Source organism: Silurus aristotelis (genome assembly GCF_946808225.1).
Source record: "Silurus aristotelis genome assembly, chromosome: 2".
NCBI lineage: Eukaryota > Metazoa > Chordata > Actinopteri > Siluriformes > Siluridae > Silurus > Silurus aristotelis.
Window position 1 is genome coordinate 17,517,430 of NC_139575.1, and position 17,230 is coordinate 17,534,659.

The 17,230-nt window shown below is 37.8% G+C and overlaps 4 protein-coding genes across 5 annotated transcripts in view; 2 read left to right on the forward strand and 2 right to left on the reverse strand.

Annotated features, from left to right (window-relative positions):
- The window catches only part of LOC310715102 (craniofacial development protein 2-like), a 367,511-nt gene that overhangs the window by 163,815 nt on the left and 186,466 nt on the right, over positions 1–17,230 (reverse strand). The window lies entirely within an intron of this gene.
- On the forward strand, positions 183–4,488 carry cplane2 (ciliogenesis and planar polarity effector 2). 2 transcript variants are annotated; one of them, XM_083521529.1, is made up of 5 exons: positions 183–691; positions 2,306–2,458; positions 2,789–2,913; positions 3,036–3,172; positions 3,690–4,488. In XM_083521529.1, exons 1-5 carry the CDS (start codon positions 583–585, stop codon positions 3,916–3,918), a joined length of 753 nt encoding a protein of 250 aa, XP_083377655.1. In that variant the 5' UTR covers positions 183–582; the 3' UTR covers positions 3,919–4,488. The 2 variants fall into 2 exon arrangements, with proteins under 2 accessions (XP_083377655.1, XP_083377654.1); XM_083521528.1 differs by having other exon boundaries at positions 473–736.
- On the reverse strand, positions 3,830–6,951 carry LOC310715331 (heat shock protein beta-7-like). Its single transcript, XM_083521697.1, has 3 exons — positions 6,742–6,951; positions 5,473–5,589; positions 3,830–5,321 (listed from the first exon to the last, which is right to left on the reverse strand). Exons 1-3 carry the CDS (start codon positions 6,760–6,762, stop codon positions 5,178–5,180), a joined length of 282 nt encoding a protein of 93 aa, XP_083377823.1. The 5' UTR covers positions 6,763–6,951; the 3' UTR covers positions 3,830–5,177.
- On the forward strand, positions 7,706–12,316 carry wdr82 (WD repeat domain 82). Its single transcript, XM_083524242.1, has 9 exons — positions 7,706–8,099; positions 9,155–9,252; positions 10,015–10,081; positions 10,209–10,308; positions 10,413–10,529; positions 10,730–10,885; positions 11,341–11,410; positions 11,518–11,660; positions 12,103–12,316. Exons 1-9 carry the CDS (start codon positions 7,939–7,941, stop codon positions 12,130–12,132), a joined length of 942 nt encoding a protein of 313 aa, XP_083380368.1. The 5' UTR covers positions 7,706–7,938; the 3' UTR covers positions 12,133–12,316.

Consider the following 17,230-nt stretch of genomic DNA (forward strand, 5'->3'; position numbering starts at 1 on the left):
AAACCACTCATCACTAAAGATCAAGAAGCATGATTAGAATTTATAAAGAAAGACAGAAAAGATACAGTGGTTATAAAAACTAGATTGACCTCTACCAAAGTGCGAAAAATCCAGTGTATGGAGTAAGAAAGGATGTGCTCATGATCCAAAGTATCATGATTTGCTCATCAGCACAGTGCAGCAGATGTAGATTTGTCACCGATTTGGCTTGCATGGCCTGGAACAAGTAAATCATAGCCTGATGGTAGCAGTAAGATGGATTCTGATTTTTTTAGAAACCTTTGGTCTGCTATTTTACAGAGAAATGCATCCAACCTGACAGGGAGGAACATCTTCATGCAGGACACTTGAGACAATTATTACATGTTCTTTCTGTATAAAAGTATGCTGCAATAGTAATGTTCACATTTTACATATATTGTTTGTTTCACCTGTGAAATAGTGCGTTGTAATCGCCATATTTGAATGCAGTGTTAACTTTTATTTTGATATGTATAAAGTCGGCGTGCTTCCTTTTGAAAGGGTCTTCCTCTGGCGTCTGATTCAGACTGTTTTATCAGCTGTTCAGATCCGAGCACTAAAATGGAGTGTGTGGCTGCAGGGTCGATAATGGTATCAGACTGGCACCGAAGCCCCGATAGTCGGGAATTTTTCAGACGCATCCTGCACAAGAAACAGCGGCGAAAATTCGGTACGTTACCGTCGCGTTGTTTCCATGGAGACCACGAAGACGCCTGTACGTTTATCACGTGATTATCAAGCGCCTATGCTACAGGCCTGTTCTAGTTTTTTTCAGTTTGAATGCTTCTGGATGTAAAACATTACATTGTATTGATTCTATACATAATGCGGTCGGCCTACGAAAGTTCTAAGATTCCATTAATTATATTTTTCTTTCTTGTATGCTCGTGATCAGTACTTAACTTTTCTGTGTATTCTACGTGCACCAAATGGTTATGGTTATTATCTATGATGCTGCTTCGAACATGCTCTTATGTTGAATACACAGTCAAATGAAGTACTGATCACGAGAAACGTTCTAGATGCAGCATCATAAATAATAATCATAACCATTTGTTTGCAGCGTTGGCGTGCGCTGGTGTGGGCACGTGGAGAAAATTACGTCAACCTTTATGTCGAGATCACGAAAAATACGTATAATGCGTGGCCTTTTAGAACTTCCGTAATCGCCCTGTTAGTCTGAACTATAATATATCGCCAAAAGTTTGTAGATGTCTCTCTATCAGGTGATGTGGTAGCGCAGTGGTTAAGGCTCTGGTTACAGGGTAAACCCTCAGGTTGGGGGTTCAAGCCCTATTATAGACAAGCTTTGCACTCTTGGACCCCTGAGCAAGGCCCCTAACCCCTGTGGTGCTGGATCATGGCTGACCCTACAGATATGTATTCACATAGTAAAAATTACCTTTCCTGTTACAATAAGCTTCATCGGGGTTAGGGTTACTTAATCAGAATTGAAGTTTATTCATCCACAAGAGCATCAGTCTGGCAGAGGAAGCCTGATGTGTCTTGGATTTTCAATTCATGCCAAAGGTTGAGCAACACCTCCATATCTTCATAGAGCTCCCTTTGTGCACAGAGAAACTTTCATGCTGGGGATCTTTGCTAATTAGTTCCAGTGAATGGTGATCTTCAACATGGTTTACAACACCCACAGACATTCCATGTAATTGTGTGCTTTCAATTAACATTAGGGCGTGATGGTAAGGTGTCTATAAACCTTTGGCTATATAGTGTGTCTGAATAATCACATAATCCCCGCTTCAGATTCTCCAAGGATACATTTTCCCATTTTGCTCTTTACAGCATATAACCACCTCCATTGCTACACTGTTTTTTTTTTTTTTTTTCTTACAAAGGTTTGATTAGTCATGTATTTGGCTTACAGGTCCAGGTTACAGACTGTGTTTCTGTTTAGATTCAGTTATTCTGTTCTGGGATGTTTCTGTTTTATGGGATTCAATCCTTCATCCCTCTAGTCTTCATTCATTCACCTTTCTTGTCCTGGCCAGGATCACTGTGAATCTTTAGCATATTAGTGAACCAATGCAATTAACTGGGTTTTCTTGTATTTGGTGACTTTTTGCTAAAAATAAAACCAGTGCAAAGTTTTTCAGAATTATTTATTCAGTCCTTCATCGTTTATCTTCAGTAACTCATGGGAAGAACATGCACCAGCAACACAGCTTAACCCAGGAAATCAAGAGCTGTGCAACTGCAACATTACACAATACACCAGTATGCTGCATCATATTCCATCTATACATAAATTCATATTTCATTTCAGGTCTGTTGGAAGCTCCAGTGATGCCTCCACATTTGAAAGCAGACGTAGTTCGCTATAAAGTGTTCCTGTCGGGTAAAAGCGGAGTGGGGAAAACAACTCTAGCTGCTCGCCTTGGTGGTCTAGACATACCCAATGTACACTATGAAACCACAGGTACATGCCTTAAATGCCAAATTGTATAGCTTTAAAGCTCACTATGTGAATACGCTTGAATCATGGCAGAGCACCATTTGAGAAACTTTATCCAGATAAAGTATTTGAAGCTGTAATTGTATTTGAAGCTGTTTTATGTCTGTACTTCTCCTGCATTGTAAGCTCTTGACGCTAAGTCAAATTCCTTGTGTGTGTAAGCATACTTGGTTATAAAGCTATTTCTTCTTCTTCTTCTTCTTAAACTCTTCTACACTATTTCTGAAATCTTTTACTTGTGATTATTGGACCAGTGTAATGGATCATAAAACCCCTAAATTGTAACCTCTTTAGGCATGGAGACGTCTGTTGTGTTTTGGCCTGTAAAGCTGCGGGAGAGTGGTCGCACCCTTTTCTTCCACTTCCAGCTCTGGGACTGTGGCGAGAATGCCATGCGCAGATTTGACCACATGCTTCCGGTGACAGTATCTTTTATTACATGATGGCTGTAGTAAGCTTTTTTTATCGCTGTTATCTGTTATAAACTGTGTTAACGCTAATGACCTAACTTTTAGTCACTGATTTTTTTTTCCGCCGACAGTCCTGTAAGGAACATGTGGATGCCATTCTCTTCCTGTTCTCATTCACTGACCGTGGGTCTTTTGAGGATCTTTCCAATCAAATTTCTCAGATCACGGGGCCATCAGACAGACTTGTCCGACTGGTGGTTGGGACCAAGTATCCTTTAATCAAAGTAGATGTAAACACAAGCTGATGCAAAATATGAAGCTGTCTAAATAACACAGCATTAGTCAGGAAATAAGCAATAATTAAATAAATAATTTAAAGTTCTTTGCTCTGTCAATCCTGCTTTCATTTAGGATAGGCATGGTTATGGGTACATAACCATGCCTATGGTATGGGTACAAGAAGACTATAGAAGTACATTTACACCTAACAGTTACTACAGCAAGTAAATTAGCAAGTGGTGGGACATGAGTTCTCAGGAGTGAATCTGTTTAATTTTGCAAATTCTTTTGCTAATACCTTTTAATTTAACATTTGCCATTTTGAGCTTTGTATGTTTTTTTATTACTCTTTTTCAAAGAAAGCATGTACTTAGAAAATGAGCTTTCAGTAAGATCCATTAGTTTAGCGTTAATAAAACACACTTTTGTACTAAATAGTGCTGATGAATATGTAATTCATGTTCAGATGTGCATTCTGGTTTCATGTATGACCCTTAATTGGATAGATTTGACTTGTTTATGCACACAGATGTGACAGAGCGTGACATCACACGCTTTCAGGAAGTGTGGGGTGTACCAGTGTTTCGCGTTGGAGGTGACGTGAGTGGAGGCTTTGGTGAAATTGCACCCCTTTTGAATGCCTTGGCAGAAAACCTGTGGCACCAAGACTGTATGCAGGCTTCCACTTCAGTACCATTTTATCCAGGACAGATTGGCCCAGAAATTATTGTATAAGCCCTCATTTTTCACAGCACACTGATTGCCTTAATGTTAGACACTAAATCCATTATTCACTTGTAGGAGCTCAACTTGGGGTTGGAGCCTATCTGGGAAACCCTGGCCATAAATTGGGAATATACTCTGGATGTTGACACCAGTCAATCACAGGGCACCATGTACAGTACACACATTCACACCTAGAGTCAGTTTACTCTTGACAGTGGTCAAGTGGTCCTTCTGGTGTTTTTGGATGGAATTCACATGGACACAGGCAGAATATTCAAATCTTCACAGATAATAAGGAATGCATTGTAAGGCCTGGAAGATCAACCTGAAGCACTGCTCCATCATCATTAATTATTTTATGATTAATCACGGCTGGAACAACAGAGAATGTTGGAAGACAGAATTGTAATTTTCACCCTCCAAGCAGGAAACAATTTAACCAGCTAACATCAGTGATATGAGTGATATTTTACATCTTTAAAACAGTGATTTTTATAGTCAGTGTTACAGATTTAACAAACTAATGTAGTTGTCTGTTGCTTGTTCTAACGTAAATAAAAGTATATACAGTATAATCCATTTACAAGTGTTACAAGTTTGTTTACTATTGCTGCTGTGACAGCCATGTTGATTTGATGTCATGTGCTGAACTCTGGCTTTTTGAGACCTTTCCTGATTAGGAATTCAGATCAGTCAAATGTGGTGAATACAACATAAAAATACTGGTGAATACAGTTCCAATTATGGTTAATAATAAAAGTCAGCACAATCAAAACAACTGATTAAAAAGCTACCTCAGCTAATGGTGACATCTGTCTTTTTTGCCCCAAAATAAATGATAACAATAGTCACTGCATTTCATTGCCAATAATGACAATAAAGTTGAATCTAATCTAATCAGTGTTAAAAGATAATCAGTGTTCGACAGTATTTCACTTACCATTTTAAAATATCTAAAGGATGTATGTAAACCTCACCCATTTATAGCTTCCATATTACAGGCATATGTAACTGTTATAAATAAACATGCAATAAATACAATATGTAACCTTTCATTAGCACAGTCAAAACCCAAGATATAATAATGCATAGTTAATTTAGTTAATTCATCTGGATTATGTAAATCAGCTACTGGTAAAAAATATATATTTCAGCTTGAGTACATTTGAAAAATGTTTTGACCACTCAAACAGAGAATTTAGCAAAAAAAAAAAAAAAACTGCAGATGCTGTTAAGACTAATGTTGCATGTCCACACTTATTTGTTATCTAACCTTCAGCCTTTTGTTTCCATGCCCTAATCGTCAGTGCACCACTGTATCCCAGGGATGAGGTCACTGACATGGGGTCTACATCTGCTGGAAACTGGCATTTGTGTGAAAATCTGTCCACAATTGTCCCATCTGATTCCAACTAGTCCCACCAACAAGAGATTTAGAAAAAGAACACAACACAATGAATGATAACATACCAGGTTTCCAAAACACTTACTTTCAAATGCACACAGTTCTATCAGCAGTTTAAATATAAGTGCTGATGCAGTGCTACAGATATATTAATTTACCTTCTCAGCAGAAACGTGGATGAGGTTATTTGAGGAGGTAACGATCACTTGCTCAGGTAAGAAGTCACTTAGATCCACTGTAAATGTGTACATGTCTCCTATAGCATGAACTTTCACCTTTAAATAAAGATATAAACATACACTGGTTATTCAAGGGCAAATTAATGATTATTTCATTAGTCAACAGACTAGCATGTTTATAACATGGTGTTCTGTAATAGGCTAAATAAACAGCATTGTGATCGTATGATGATTGATGAGGTTGATTGTTTTTTTCCGTTTCATCATGTCCTGAAGTGTGCTATTCCTCTTATACCACAGCAATCAGCCAAATTAGTATACCAAATATCAAATTAGTTGTAAAAAATAAAAAACATTACTGATTAAAATTATTATACATGGGGCAGATTTGTTACTGTAATTACTGTGTGAAAAAGAAAGTGCAACCTTCTATTTTTCCAGGGGACAAATAAAAAATTGTGTGGTCCTCACCAACTTCTAGAAGCAAGCAAAATACCTCAGTTGTCAAGAAAGACATTTTAACAGGGACTATTGTTCAAGTCCCTCTGAATGTGTTGTAACTACAAAAACCATAACAAATTTACAATCTACAATCAGAGCTGCTTCCAGTGAACCAGTCACCAAAAAAAATAACTGTTATTACTGTTTAACTGTGCAATAATAACAATAACAAAGTTTTTTAAACAACACATGTGCAATAACAATAATTTAAAACTGTGCAATATTACCTATGAGTCTGATAGCGTAACTACTTACTCATGGTCTCTTTTTTTTCTTCTTTTTGTATTTATACATTGTGTTGTGTATATACTGTTTACTGTATTATGTCTATTTTCTTTTAAATATTTGCACATTTCTTTTTCTTTGCTGCTGTAACAGAAAAATTTCCCCACTGTGGGACGAAAAATAAAAGTATATCTTATTTTATTGTCAAAGCTTCTGCTATAAATAATCAATATTAACCTTCTGATTAATCCGAATAGGGATTTTGGCAGCACTGTGATATAAAACACATTAATAACATGACTCAGGGCTGGACTCATTACTGACCATCTATGTGCCTCTGAGGTTTCAAATATCCTGAGAGGATTTAGAAATACTGGATGAATGACAAAAGACTAGTAACTTTGAATTATTACCGTAATATGTACATTATTTAATCTTTACTGTAAAGGCGAAACTAAAATGTATTCTCTAGTCAATAAAATATGTAATCAGGCATAGTGTAGAAAAATCAGCTGAACTCACCTCTGATTCTTTTCTTGACATGATGCTGGTTTAATTTCTAGAGGTTGTGCCTTATACTGAATACAATAAATAGAGCAACTGCCTTACATTCTGTCTTACTGAGGTTTTCCACTTTGTTTCACTGAGTGAGTAAGCTTGAGATTTGGTGATGGGTTTATAAGGCCGAGCTTCACATGAAGTCCATGCGTAGTATTTATCATGTAGGAGAGAAAAATTAATTTAGGTAACTACTAATATGCAGCTGCTCCATCTATGTATGTCCCTTGTGTTTGTGTTGTCGGTTTTGGCGTGACACATGGTTCATAACACATGGCTCCATTCATGAGGAAAGCATTGTTAAAATTACTGATTTAAAGATATATGCCTAATTCTTGAATTTGTTTAGTGTAGCATCATGGCATGAATACACAATGTTGCAATAGCTAGAGAATGAATATGATGTAACATGAATACTGTTGTCATAAGTGTTATTTGTCACTTCAGCTCTAATTAAGCAGCACTTTGGCCTTGTTTCATAAACAGAATGGAATGGTGTACTAGAGAGATGCAAGCCATAGGTTATGCAGTCTAAAGTGTGCCATGAATTACCAGCATCTGGTATGTTTTCAGGAGGTTTTCAGGAGGAAACATATACAGATCAGAAAGCCTGTAGTTACCCACTGAGCTGCCATATGACCTATTGTCATATACTGTTTATACTGTTTGTTTACGTGTGTGTGTGTGTGTGTGTGTGTGTGTTATTGTACAACCTGCATTTACATCTGCTACTAAGATCTAAAAACACGCCAAAATGTTATTTTGTTACACATTGTTAGTAAATTCTGATGTAATACTACTAAATGATTATTGGGGATACTGTGTACTACTCTGAGAATGTGTGTGTGCGCGCGCGAGTGTGTGTATTCATTCACTTTTTACTGTATACTACACAAGCTTTCCCGCTCCGTGTAGTACGGAAGTATACGACATAACACCCGCCTCACGCTTAATCCACTTCCGGCTCCGAGTTCCTATGCTTGTGCGGCGTGCGTTTCCTTAGATTATGAATGATTACATATGTTAAAGCGCTTTAGAGTATTCAAAATAAAACGTAACCGTGCAGTAGCGTTAAATAAATCCCGAACAGGCCGTTGTGTGTTGGTGTTGTGGGTGAGAGGAAAGCCTGCAGCTGGCCAGGCGTAGAGCAAGCGCGGCATCATGAAGCTAACAGACAATGTCCTGCGGAGTTTCAGGGTCGCTAAGGTTTTTCGAGAGAATTCTGACAAAATCAACTGCTTTGACTTCAGCTCGAATGGCGAGACGGTGATATCGAGCAGCGACGATGATTCTATCGTCTTATATGACTGCCAGGAGGGAAAGTAAGTGAGCAGTGTTTTGATTTATCAATGATACCAATGAGGCCTAGCAGAGGGAAAAGCCTCGGCCTCGAGTACTCCGCACTAACCGCTCCCGCCGGCACAAAGTTAACCAGTAAGAATATGTATTAAGCACAGTATGCTAGGTCAAATTTAATCTGGTATCTAGGCAGATAGCTGTCACATTTAACATGTATATTTTATGTTAATTTATCTGACTACTAATAAATAACCTGAGCTAAAAGCTCATATGGGCGCCTTCCTTTACTATACTGACTGCGTTTAATATTCACTCCATTCCTGATGTTGAATATGCTGCAATGGCCTTCAATATATTTACGCTATTATTATTATTATTATTATTATTATTATTATTATTGTTTGCAGTTAATTCAAGACCATGTTTGTGAGTAGGTTCCTCAGGAGATTAAATCTTTAAACATTTTCAATTCAATCTTTTCAGTTTATATTTATATGTGCAAATTAGGCTTTTTTTTAAATAAGAAATTATTTGCTTATTTGTATAATTTTTAATTTCAGAAATCCTGTATGATCTAAGTAAATTATTATAGTTAATTTTACTGCAAAGCCCCTTATTATTAAAAGACTTACAAAAGTTCATCTTTTAATCAAGATAAATAAGTCATTGTTGTGTTTTAAAAAAAAAAAAATTCAACGTTTTAATAATAATAAAGATTCGGTGCAGGTAATCTGGAAACGAATATTCAGTTGAAGTTTGATTTCTACAAGAAATGCACACACATTGCATATGTGCATTTATTAAGGGCAAACATGTTGATTATAGCAGGAAACAGAATTTTCAGATATATACTGTTCTTTTTCCAGGTCAACAGAACTTTGCCTTAATTTGTGCGTCAGGTTTAGAAAATACAGTGGTTGTGAGTCGACAAAAAATAAAAGGCATTTTATTTCCAAACTTACAGGTGCTTATTAGTAAAGCTAAGTCAATTATTAAGTTATGTTAAGAAAAGTTATGTCTGTGCATTAATTTCTTTTTTTCACTCCCTCTTTCCCTACCTTTATTTTCCATAACACAGACCGAAGCGAACTCTCTACAGTAAAAAGTATGGGGTGGACCTCATCAGATACACGCACGCCGCCAATACAGTCGTCTACAGCTCCAACAAGATAGACGGTACGCTTATTACATTTAAGCTGATTGCATTTGTAGTGTACAAATAAAGGCACTATAACAGGGGCGTAGCCATCATTTCAAAAGTGTGTGTGTGTGGGGGGGAACGAAATGTGTAGTGTTACCTGTTTTTTTTCCCCTCCACTAAAAAAGTGAGGGGGACGAATTAACTTTATATAAAAAGTGCGGGGGACATGTCCCCCGCGTAATCTACGCCCCTGCACTATAATACAACTTATAATAATAGCGGGAAATTGTGACAATAATGCAATTACACCTAAAACTATGCAACATTGTTTGGTTTGAGACATTTTTTAAGATAAAATTGGTAGAGACAGACCTTATAATGTGAATATTAGCATATATAAACCCTCTGACTTCTTGTATTAAAAATTGAAAAATGTTGAATGTTACCCTGAATTACCAGTGGTGTTATTCAGTGATGTACCAACCATCATACTGAAAAGTTATGGGGTGGATAGTCTCAGCGATGCCTGTCTGTGCCCACTCTGGCTTGAGGTAGTTGTTTGTACAGTTTGAGGGTCTGTGATTCTGCCCTTTCAAGGAGCTAACTGTACAGACTACTGCCTTGCCCAGGGTGGTGCTTGCTCATCTGCCTCTTAGCCCTATACACCTGCACGTTCAGAAATGTTTTATTTTATTTATAGCAATATAAACTTTAGTATATTTTTCACATTATTGGTTCACAGCTTGATTAAATGTTCGCTTCCTGACTCTCTTTTCACTTTTGCTGTGTTATTACAGACACTATACGGTACTTGTCACTTCATGACAATAAGTACATTCGGTACTTTCCTGGACATAATAAGAGGTAAGGACTCTTAAAATGTTGTTCCTGCAGCAATTACGGTGAATTATTTGAATTTGGAATCACCTCCTAGATTCACATTTGTTTTCATCCTGACCTATTGAATAACTTTTTGTCTTAAATTACCCAGGGTTGTTGCACTGTCTATGTCACCTGTTGATGATACATTCATCTCTGGCTCCTTGGATAAAACAATCAGGCTGTGGGATCTTCGCTCTCCTAATTGTCAGGTAAACTATATACTGGCTGTTTGCTTTTGCAGCTGTTGTACTTAAATTTTCTCTTTAGGCTTTATATCAGTCTGGCTCTTGAGCTGATTCCTTTCTTGTTGCAGGGTTTAATGCATCTACAGGGGAAGCCGGTGTGTTCGTTTGATCCTGAGGGTCTTATATTCGCTGCAGGAGTCAATTCGGAGATGGTCAAACTCTACGACCTGCGCTCATTTGACAAAGTAAGAGAGACTAGTACTTAAGTCGGCTTCTGGTTTTCCAGAACCATTTAGCCAAGTAAAGAGTTATTAAATATCCAGTGCATATTTAAATATCAACTCAGTACTGCAGACATATTCACACATTTTTGTTAGTAGCATTTAGATAAACATTTCGATTATGCGTTTGCAGATGGTTTGATAATCTCAATGTCTTCATTTAGGGCCCATTTGCTACATTCAAGCTACAGTATGATCGTTCATGTGAGTGGACAGGCCTCAAGTTCAGCAACGATGGCAAACTCATCCTGATCTCCAGCAACGGTGGAACTCTCAGGTTGCTCGATGCGTTCAAAGGGGCTGTGCTGCATTCGTTCTCGGTAAGATTGTAGAGATTGTATGTTTATGGATTCACAGAAATGTAATCCATTCCATTGAGGACATGTTTCTGATCTTTACACCACACAAAATGAATAAACACCTCCATGTTCAAATAAATAATAAAATGTAGTTAAAATGTAGCTTATTTGCACTTATGACAAATTAATACTGTTTTTAAACAAATAAGTGGCTTAATTGATTTAACTATTTTATTAAGGTGTAAGCTATCACTTTCAATATTATGGGATATCATCAAAAATATTTAAATTAAGAATTACTTTCAGTATTTATTTATTTTTTACTTTGAGAGATATTTATGTAAAAAAAAAAAAAAAAAAAAAGGTTTGTGTGTCTTTTTTTTCATGACTAGATCTCCTGCCCAAAGTTTTTGTATTTGACATATCATTTTACTGTAAAATATGTTTATTGAAAAAAAAGTACTTCTGCTCTTTAGGGCTACAACAACAGCAAAGGTGTGGTTCTGGAAGCCTCCTTCACCCCAGACTCTCAGTTTGTCATGATTGGTAAGTCCAAACCAAGTCCAAATAATATTCAAGAAAAAAATGTTTATACTTTTTTACTTGCAGAAATGCATTGACAGCGGTTTAATTGGGTGTTTTATTTTGTCTAGGCTCTGAGGATGGGAAAATCCATGTATGGAATGCTGAAAGTGGAATGAAGGTAGCACTGTTGGATGGGAAACACACCGGGCCTGTCACCTGCCTACAGTTTAATCCAAAATTTATGACCTTTGCCAGTGCCTGTTCTAACATGGTGAGAATTTTAGTATACTAGATCACAACTTGTCTTAATGATGCCCTCAGTTCACACATAATGTTCATTTCAAGCATGTACAAGAACCAGCGTGTACCATAGAAATATTTCATAAACAGCAGGTTTTAATTGGTTGGCTAAATGCTCAATTATTGTGGTATCATTATAAGTAGTAATTGTATTAACATTTAAAACAGTACAAACATCACATAAAATAAAGGATAAATAAAAATGGAACTAGATAGATCTTGTTCTATAAACAAATAAATAATCCATCACAAGCTAATGAGACATTTTGCTCTGACCTCAAAGTATTGTTTACGTTTTAAGGGTTCATAATAACCAGCATTTGTTATTAATGGCATAAATCGCATTACAATCAATTTTACAATTTATACTACGTGTGTTTTTTTAACTTGCTTCCATTTCCTCACCCCACCAGGCATTCTGGCTACCAACAATCGATGACTAATGATGAAACTGCACTAAAGAAGAGTTTGAATCTGTGTTGTGGTTCAGCTGATGGCAGCGTTTATACTGCCTCTGGATCACTGGGACAGATTTTTGTGGACTGTAAATAGGCTGAGCATGAGGCCATGTTCTATTTTTTGTTAATTTTTTTTACCTGTATCATTAAACCATGTTCTTTCGAAAAATCTTTGTTATCTGTGATGTGCATTCATTTATGATCTTGTTTGCCATCAGAAAAAGTTTTTGATTATTGTCAAGAATTTGTTGGATTCATGTTGGGATTTAAGTCAGTAATGAGTCACCTGACTGTAGTCCTTGGAGTTTGAAGAACTGTCTGTGACATGTGCTCAATAAATATTTATCTAGTTTAATCAAAAAAATTTCAGAATGATGATTTTGGACAATACACTCTATACCACAATCTGCAACTAGGAGTATAATGGGGAGACGATTTTTAAGGCAATGACTGAAATTAATGAAGACAATTAAAAAAATACATATAATAATTACATATAATAAATTATGTAGATTACTTTTTTTATCAACTGCTTCATATTTTGAACATATTTCATAATACATAATTTAGAGGCTACTAATTGAATTGAAGCAGATTTTGTGGTTTAGCAAATATATAATGATATATATATATATATATATATATATGATCATCTTATTAATCTAAATTAAATTGTGTAAACTTTTGGGGTTTAAGCCATGCTTGAGATGATCATCTCTATGTCCAGCTGGCGCTCTCTTTTTTTTTTATTGACTTGAACTTGAAGGGCAAAAAAAGGGTCCATTCCTCTAAATTTTAGCATTTGCAGGTTTTCTGTTCTAAGACACAAATCAAAAGCCTGTTTCTACACAATGCATTTGTTACTAAAACTGTAGATTATAGAAAGATTATATATTATAATTAGATATAGATTTAGATTAGAATTAGAATTACAACTGCAATTCCAAAACAGTTTGTGTAAAATGTCAATAAACAAATTTAATAATTCGCAAATCTCAGAATCCCATATTTTATTTACAACAGAGCATAGAACACAGATCAAAAGTTTAAAGTGAGGAAATGTACTATTTTAAGAAAAAAGGTAACATCTCAAAAAAGTTTGGACAAGACAACAAAGCTTTGCTCACATCTCTACTCAAGGGATGCCCGTGATAAACTGCATTTAAAATAGTTATGATTCTGTAATGGAAATCACTGCATGGGCTTATTAACACTTCCAGAAATCATTGTCCCTGAACACAGTTTTTCCGTGTCATCCACAAATGCAGGTTAAAGCTCTCTCATGCAAAGAAGGAGCCATGCATGAACATGATCCAGAAATGCAGCTATTCTCTCTGGGCCAAAGCTCATTTAAAATGTACTAAGGCAAAGTCGAAAACTTTTCTGTTGTCAGACGAATCGAAATTGTAAGTTCTTATTGAAAACTATAGACATTTCGTTCTCTGGACTAAAGAGGAGAGGGACCATCTGACTTGTTATCAGCTCTCAGTTCTAAAAGCCACATCTTTGATGGTATGGGAGTGCTTTAGTTCCTGTGGAATTGGCAGGAAATGTCTTTTTCAAGGAAGGCCTTGCATATTTTAGTAAGACAATGCTAACTGTATACTGCATCTATTACAATTGCATGACTATGTAGTAAAGGAGTCCGGGTGCTGAACTGGCCGCTCTGCAATCTAGATCTTTCACCATTTGAAAACATTTGGCGCATCATGAAACGAAAAATACAATACCTAAAACTGTTGAGCATCCTGTATCAGACACATTTGGGGCAACATACCACTCCTAAAACTTCAGCATGTGGTCTCCTTAGTTCCAAGATGTATATGGCAAGAGGACATGATGCTACACAGTGGTAAACATGGCCCAGACTTTGGTCTGAACTTTTTTAAAACCTGTTGCAGCCATCAAAGTAAAAAAATATCTTATTCATTCCTTAAAATGGTCAATATTCCAACTTCTTTTTAGAATTAGGGTTGTAGCAGGGGCAGACTGGCCCTCTGGCAGAAAGGGCATTTTCCTGCTTGGCCAACGTAGTTTTTGGGCCGATACATCTCATTTTGTTTTTGTCTGATTGGCCCATAAAACTCTTATCAGCCTATTCTTTTTTCTGCTTAATAACTTAATGACGCTGGGACTTTTCGGTAGCGTAACGTATTTGTCAAAAAAGTCGGCATAGGTTTTTTCCATACCAACCGGCCCATGAGACATTTAATCAGTAACCCATTGGTTCTTTCTTAATTGACATTGGGCTCACCCAATCACATCTTTAAACAACTCTCCTTTTGGGCTCTGTGCGAGCGTGCAGTGTCAGTGTGTATCTGTCGAAATTTTCAGAGAGTGATGGAGAAGAAATGCAAGAAAGATGCAGTAAAAAAAAAAAAAGAAACACTTCCTTTAGACAGACTCTGCAAAATGTGTGGACCTTTAGAAGCTGCCATGTCTAAGGATAATATTAATAGTGGTGGTGGTGAGAGAGTTGAGGGAGAAGTGAGTGTAGTGCCTGCGGTAAGCAGAACTGCTTTTAAAACACTTAGTCTATGTAATAAGGATGCTGAGATTTTCATTGGGAGTGACAAGGATGGAAATGAGTGACAGGATTAGAAATGAGTTTATTAGAGGGACAGCGCATGTAGGACGTTTTGGAGCCAAAATGAAGGAGGTGCGATTGAGATGGTTTGGATATGTGCAGAGGAGGGACATGGGGTATATCAGTAGGAGAATGCTGAGGATAGAGCCACTAGGATGGAGGAGAAGAGGAAGGTCAAGGAGGAGGTTCATGGATGTGGTGAGGGAAGATATGCAGGAAGTTAATTTGAAAGAGGCAGATGTAGAGGACAGAGTAGTATGGAGAAAGTTGATCTGCTGTGGCGACCCCTAACGGGAGCAACCAAGCTAATTCTAGCCAAAGAATAAGAAGGCTATGTAATAAGAGTAGATACCCCTTGACAGAGATGGCAAAAGTACACACATGTACATGTTTAAAGTATTATCACATTTTAAATAACGTAATTCATCACTACACCAAATGGAACCTTTGCTATGTTCCCACACAGACAGTTAATGAGATGAAAATGTTGTACCTCTTCTAACTTTCATACGGATTACATAATTTAGAGAATATTTGTTTTTGATGTGAACTGGTTTATTTAAACATTCTGAGCTTTCTATTCATATATTAATTATGTCTGTCAGGCAAGTACAGTTTTCACTGAGATTCAGGTTGTTTTATTTGTGTGTCTGTGAAGAGAGGAGACAGAGACGGCAGAGCGAGCACCCTGTCTGTTTTTTTTATTTTACAAAAGCACAGTGTTTTGTTCTTATTATGAGTGTATACAAATAAAATCTTTTACAGATTCAAATATTGTGTTGCTCTTATATGTACGATAAAAAAGACAGAGTAATTGAAATTTGTTTCTGCATTATGGGGGGGGGGATTGGGGGATTCCACAAAACGCGCCGACGCGTCTGTCGAACTCAGAGGGTTTATTGCATCATGGTGGATTTTGGTGCTGATTTGAGACTCGGTGCCTCAGTAAAACCAAAAACTGATTACAAATAATTTTTGGTGAGTAAAGAAAGGTCATCGTCAATAAACGTATGTTGCTTTAAGGGTTTTAAATTCTTCTTTTTTATTTTTCCTTATTTATATTTTTAATAAACAAATTGTCAAACAAGAAATTCATCACAAATTAATAAAATTACTATTACTAATTGGTATTAACACGTGCATTTTAACAGCCCTAATTAATAAATTAATTAAAAAAATGTTGTTACATAATGAATGTATCCAGGCTGAACATCCACCATATAGAACACAAGCAGAGAAAAGATGATGATGCTCGGGTGATCCGGAATGTCTCTTTTCTCAGTCATGTTTACATCGCTGACTCCCTCTGTCTCAACCATGTTATCCCCATACTTCTTGTTGCCTTTTGACTGCTCATTGTTAATTTCATAAACTATTTGTGGTGTGAGAGCCAGGAAATAATACACCAGCGGTAGATTGAAAAAGACACGCAATGATATGAAATAGGTTGATGGACTGAATACACCGTGCAGTGAGGAAAGAAAATATATTGCCATTTCACCAAATAGATTAAAATTAAACTAACAATCCTGTTTTGAAAATATAAGAACTAGAGCGCCTGCCAAGCCCCCCTCGGTAGCTGTAATGCTGCCTCGCTCTGCCGCTCCCGGCATTAACGAGAGACAGGTGTCTCATGTTATCGTTTTCGCATTAAAGCCTCCGTTCACATCTTACTAGCGGCGGACCTACTTCATGGCTACGGACCCCGACCTTACTCGAGGCTGCCAGCATTCCCTGGTTCTTCGCTGGTTCTTCGTAGCTCTCTTTCTCTCTCTGACTCTGTGTTGTGCTCTGTGTTCATCATAAACATGATAGAGCTACTCCCGCTTCCGGCTCGTGGTCCGTACCCTAACAGAAGGTCCGACCGGAACCAAAAACAGGATCGCCTTACCATGATCCTTACCGCGATGGATTGGCAGCCGAACTCTGCTTCGGATTTTACCCGGAAGCTCGGTTCGCGCTCGCATGCGTTTGTTTCTAGAGCGAGATGGCCGAGTGGGGGGATTCCTACGGAGCGTCGGCAGGTACGTGGAGACACAGTCATCCCAATTTTCCACTGAGCGGGCCAAGATAGCCTTTTGCATCTCCCTCCTGTCTGGAGATGCACTCTCTAGAGCCAGCAGGTCTAGAGAGGCCGCTCCCGTTACAGATTTCCTGTGGGCGCGCCACTCCGTTCCAGAGTTCCAGCGGAAGTGCCACTCCGCTCCAGTGTTCCGCTGAGGGCGCCCCTCTGCTCCAGTGTACCGCTCCGCTCCAGTGTTCCGCCGAGGGTGCGGCTCCGCTCTAGTGTTCCGCCGAGGATGCGGCTCCGCTCCAGTGTTCCGCCGAGGGTGCCGCTCCGCTCCAAAGTTCCGCCGAGGGTGCCGCTCCGTTTCAGTTCCCCACAAGGCGACGTCTCGCCCCAGAGATCCTCAGAATGCGACATCTCGCCCCAGAGCTTCTCAGAAGGCGCCGTCTCGCCCCAGAGCTCCTCAGAAGGTGACGTCTCACCCCCAG

Coding starts and splice junctions, on each gene's coding strand:
- cplane2 (XM_083521528.1), top strand. CDS start 583: ATGGAGTGTGTGGCTGCAGGGTCGATAATGGTATCAGACTGGCACCGA. Junction 2,914..3,035: donor GATTTGACCACATGCTTCCG/GTGACAGTATCT, acceptor TTCCGCCGACAG/TCCTGTAAGGAACATGTGGA. Junction 3,173..3,689: donor CGACTGGTGGTTGGGACCAA/GTATCCTTTAAT, acceptor TTAATTGGATAG/ATTTGACTTGTTTATGCACA.
- LOC310715331 (XM_083521697.1), bottom strand. CDS start 6,762: ATGTCAAGAAAAGAATCAGAG. Junction 5,590..6,741: donor TGTCAAGAAAAGAATCAGAG/GTGAGTTCAGCT, acceptor CTTTATTTAAAG/GTGAAAGTTCATGCTATAGG. Junction 5,322..5,472: donor TCCACGTTTCTGCTGAGAAG/GTAAATTAATAT, acceptor TGGTGGGACTAG/TTGGAATCAGATGGGACAAT.
- wdr82 (XM_083524242.1), top strand. CDS start 7,939: ATGAAGCTAACAGACAATGTCCTGCGGAGTTTCAGGGTCGCTAAGGTT. Junction 10,082..10,208: donor TTTCCTGGACATAATAAGAG/GTAAGGACTCTT, acceptor TAAATTACCCAG/GGTTGTTGCACTGTCTATGT. Junction 11,411..11,517: donor CTCTCAGTTTGTCATGATTG/GTAAGTCCAAAC, acceptor TATTTTGTCTAG/GCTCTGAGGATGGGAAAATC.